General features: G+C 36.9%; 1 protein-coding gene across 1 annotated transcript; it reads right to left on the reverse strand.

Moving 5' to 3' along the window:
- On the reverse strand, positions 560-1912 carry LOC18767377 (germin-like protein subfamily 1 member 20). The gene is made up of 2 exons (XM_007201568.2): positions 1743-1912; positions 560-1388 (listed from the first exon to the last, which is right to left on the reverse strand). The coding sequence occupies exons 1-2, from the start codon at positions 1867-1869 to the stop codon at positions 814-816; spliced, it is 702 nt and encodes a 233-aa protein (XP_007201630.1). The 5' UTR covers positions 1870-1912; the 3' UTR covers positions 560-813.

A 3364-nucleotide genomic window follows, 5' to 3' on the forward strand; every position in this document is an offset into this window, starting at 1 on the left:
AATGGCTAAATTAGCGATTTTAATTCATTCGAGAGCTAAATTAGCTGATTTTTTTTTTAATTTCAGGGATTTAATTTATACAAAGGTCATATTTCACAAGGTAAAACGGCTGAAAATCTTATATATATATACAGTCCCGATCTCTTGGACCACAGGAGTCCAAAAGATTTGTGGTCACTCACCGTTGGATGTAAATTCAACGGTTCACTCAATCTTGAACTCCTTTTAAGAAACTTTTTTGAACCATTAGATTAATATCCAACGGTGAATGACCATAATCTCTTGGACTCCTGTGGTCCAAGAGATCAGGATATATGACAGAAATCCGTACTACAACTTATCTACAAAATCACTACGCTTGGCATTGAACTTGCAGAATTATTCGACCAAAACAAATTTGAAGAATTTGTTGACTTGGCTTGATCACATGAATGGTTGCCCAATCCATTGATCTTTTTTAATAAAAAAAGAAAAAGAAAAAAATTATTAAATTTTTTATAAAAAGAGAAAGAAATTTAATTAAGTTGGTACAATCTGGGGCATCAAAGATGGAAAGACATTGGGTTCAAAAGCTACCAACTTAATTTGAATTGTGCAAACTAGAAGTATATGATAGAGAGAGCACACACAGAACTTACACACTATAATAATATGTTTGATTGCATAAACGACCATCTTAACCAATTAATATTCGATCATAATAATTTTTAGGTAGTGAAAAACATAATGCCAACTTAATACTTCCAATAAGGCATAGCAATCGTTCCTTCCTTGGCCTTTTCTGCTTTTCACATATGAGTTTTTTTTCTTCTCTTAACTGTTGTTGTACCAGAACTGTTTCTGAAGATAATCAACAACCTTGTTGTCCACTTGGAAGGCCTTGGCTAGAACATCAGGATTGATGGGAGGCTTGGAGCCAAAAACTGCATTTGCAATGGTGATAACGCCTGGGTTCTGGCTGCTAAGAGCGGCAAGGGCTACAGCGTTGACGTGTCCCACATTGAGTTGGAAGTGAATTAGACCAATTGGGAACACAAACACATCTCCCTTGTTCAATACTTTAGTGAATAGGCGATTGCCATCACCGTTGGATGTAACGAAACCAACATAGAGTGTACCTTCCACGACTACAAGGATTTCAGTGCCACGAGGGTGAGTATGAGGAGGGTTTAGGCCATTTGGTCCAAAGTCTATGCGAGCCAGGGATATGCCGAGAGTGTTCAATCCGGCTATTTGGTCCACGCTCGCAGGTGTCACCGTCGAACCAACCGGATTTTGTGTGCTTCTTGGAATTTGAAATCCGGAGAGGAAGAAATCATTCGCATTGGCAAGCTTAGGATCCTTGCAGAATTTCCCATTCACAAACACCGCTATCCCATTTAGAATCACTGATCATACAAAAAAAAAAAAAAAAGTAATTAAACTTTAGTATTAGAGCTATTTGGATCACATATACTTTCTCCTTTGTAACATAAGTTAAATCCACATAAGTGGAACCTATTTGATCTGTTAAGAGGTGCTCATCACGTTGGTCAGTAAATGTGGTACAGATAACATGATCCAAATATCTATAAAGATAAGTAAATAAATAGATTATTGTTCATGCATGATAAGCCATGCGAAAGCATATAGTTAACAGCAAAACAATCTTCATAATATTCTTAAAGCCTTACCAAAATAATTAATGAGGAAATAATAGTAGGGTAAAATATAACATATATAGTGCATATTAATGTATATACCAGGAGATTTGGTGTCATTGATTGCTACACAGAAGTCCTGAAGAGGACTGGGATCAGAGGCTGAGGCAAGGAAGGTTGCAAATGCCAATATGGCAAGAGTGCTTATGAGAAAAAGAACAACTTTCATCGTAGTTGGCTTAGAGAGTTGGTTTCAGGGTGGGATGAAAATCCTTCATGGGATATAAGTCTATTTATAGATTGGAGAGAATGAACTAGGCTTGTCCTCGTACAGATATAATTCTTCTTGTGGAAGCAGGTAATTAAAGACTTGAATATAATATTTAGAAGCAGGTCAAGACTTGGAACTGGATAAAAGCTTTTTTGTATTTTTTATGTCAAAGAAAAAACCATGTACGAGGTCAGGTGAGGAAGAACAGAATATATATAATCATGATGACAAAGACCAGGTACTAGGAGTTGTACCAAAAAGAAAGAGTTGTTAAGGGAGATAATTATTTTAAAATTTTTAGGTGGTATTTAACCAATGGAGATGTTCGTTGTGCTATATCTAAGAACCCCTAAATAAAACCAAATGGAATTGTTCAATGTTTTGTGCTATATGGATTCCTTCTACCAAAGAGAGAGAAATTCATGTTTCTCATGAACATTGATGGTGACAATTTGTCTCCATATAAAGTATAACAGTGCCCCAAATTGCTCCTGTCATTTCCACCTGCACCGTAGAAACTTGAGTCCATGTCTTTTTCTTCTTTTCCATTTTCCACCTTCTAGCTAGTTTGAAGCTGGTCTTGCTCTCTCTTCACTATTCTGCGATTTGGAGTTAATTTGATGGCTAAAATTCTCGCTTGCATAACAGATATGGGCTTAGCCAAATTGGTTAGAGTGAATTTACTCCTCATTCTGCACTCGAGTTCAAATCTTCATCTCTATAGTTTAGATTAAATTAAAGTAAAATATTATATGAATAAATTTAAAACAATTCCGCTTGTAGACTTAAAATGCCAGTTAGCACTCCCCAACCCCAACCCCAACCCTAATTTCCCTCTACCTGAACAATACTATATAACCCTAGCTTGAGGGGTGAGGAGGTCACTGTTTCTCCTCCCCACTCCTCTCTTTCTCCCTCACTCTCCTCTCCCCTCTCCTTTCTTCCCCTAATAGTGAGTAGAAGATCATTCTCTTGGGTCCGATTTTCAGGGCCCTTCCCTCTTCCTTCCGACATTTCCCTGTTCTTTGTCTTTAAGGGTTTTTTTTTTTTTTTTTTTTGGGTCAAAAATATTTCCTAAGTTTGTGTTGTGTTTTGTGGGCTTGTTGCCTTCGTGTGAGTTTTATAACTCTACTGGGCTCTATGCCCTTTGTGTTGTATTTGGTTGAGCTCATATTATGGGCTCACTTTAGTGTAACTAGATTTGACCTTGTATTTAATGAAACGTGATTTCAACCCAAAAAAAAACAAATAAAGCTTAAAATGCATCCTTCGGGCTAAGATCCAAAATGCAGGCCCATAAAGTGTAACAAAGATAGATGGCTGAGAATAAAAAGGAAGCGAAGTTATAACCGGGTTGGAATAGTGTCCCAGTGGGTAGGAAATGAGGCACATGGCCCCTTAAATTTTTATTTTTATTTTTAAGCTTCAAATTTGAGGAAAAAAAATAGGGCCT

This window comes from Prunus persica, chromosome G8, assembly GCF_000346465.2.
Source record: "Prunus persica cultivar Lovell chromosome G8, Prunus_persica_NCBIv2, whole genome shotgun sequence".
Classification (NCBI taxonomy): Eukaryota; Viridiplantae; Streptophyta; class Magnoliopsida; order Rosales; family Rosaceae; genus Prunus; species Prunus persica.

Bases quoted from the DNA above. Each gene is read 5' to 3' on its own strand.
- LOC18767377 (XM_007201568.2), bottom strand. From the start codon at position 1,869: ATGAAAGTTGTTCTTTTTCTCATAAGCACTCTTGCCATATTGGCATTT. The intron at 1,389-1,742 runs GTATATACATTA...TTGTATGATCAG, and splicing joins CAATGACACCAAATCTCCTG to TGATTCTAAATGGGATAGCG.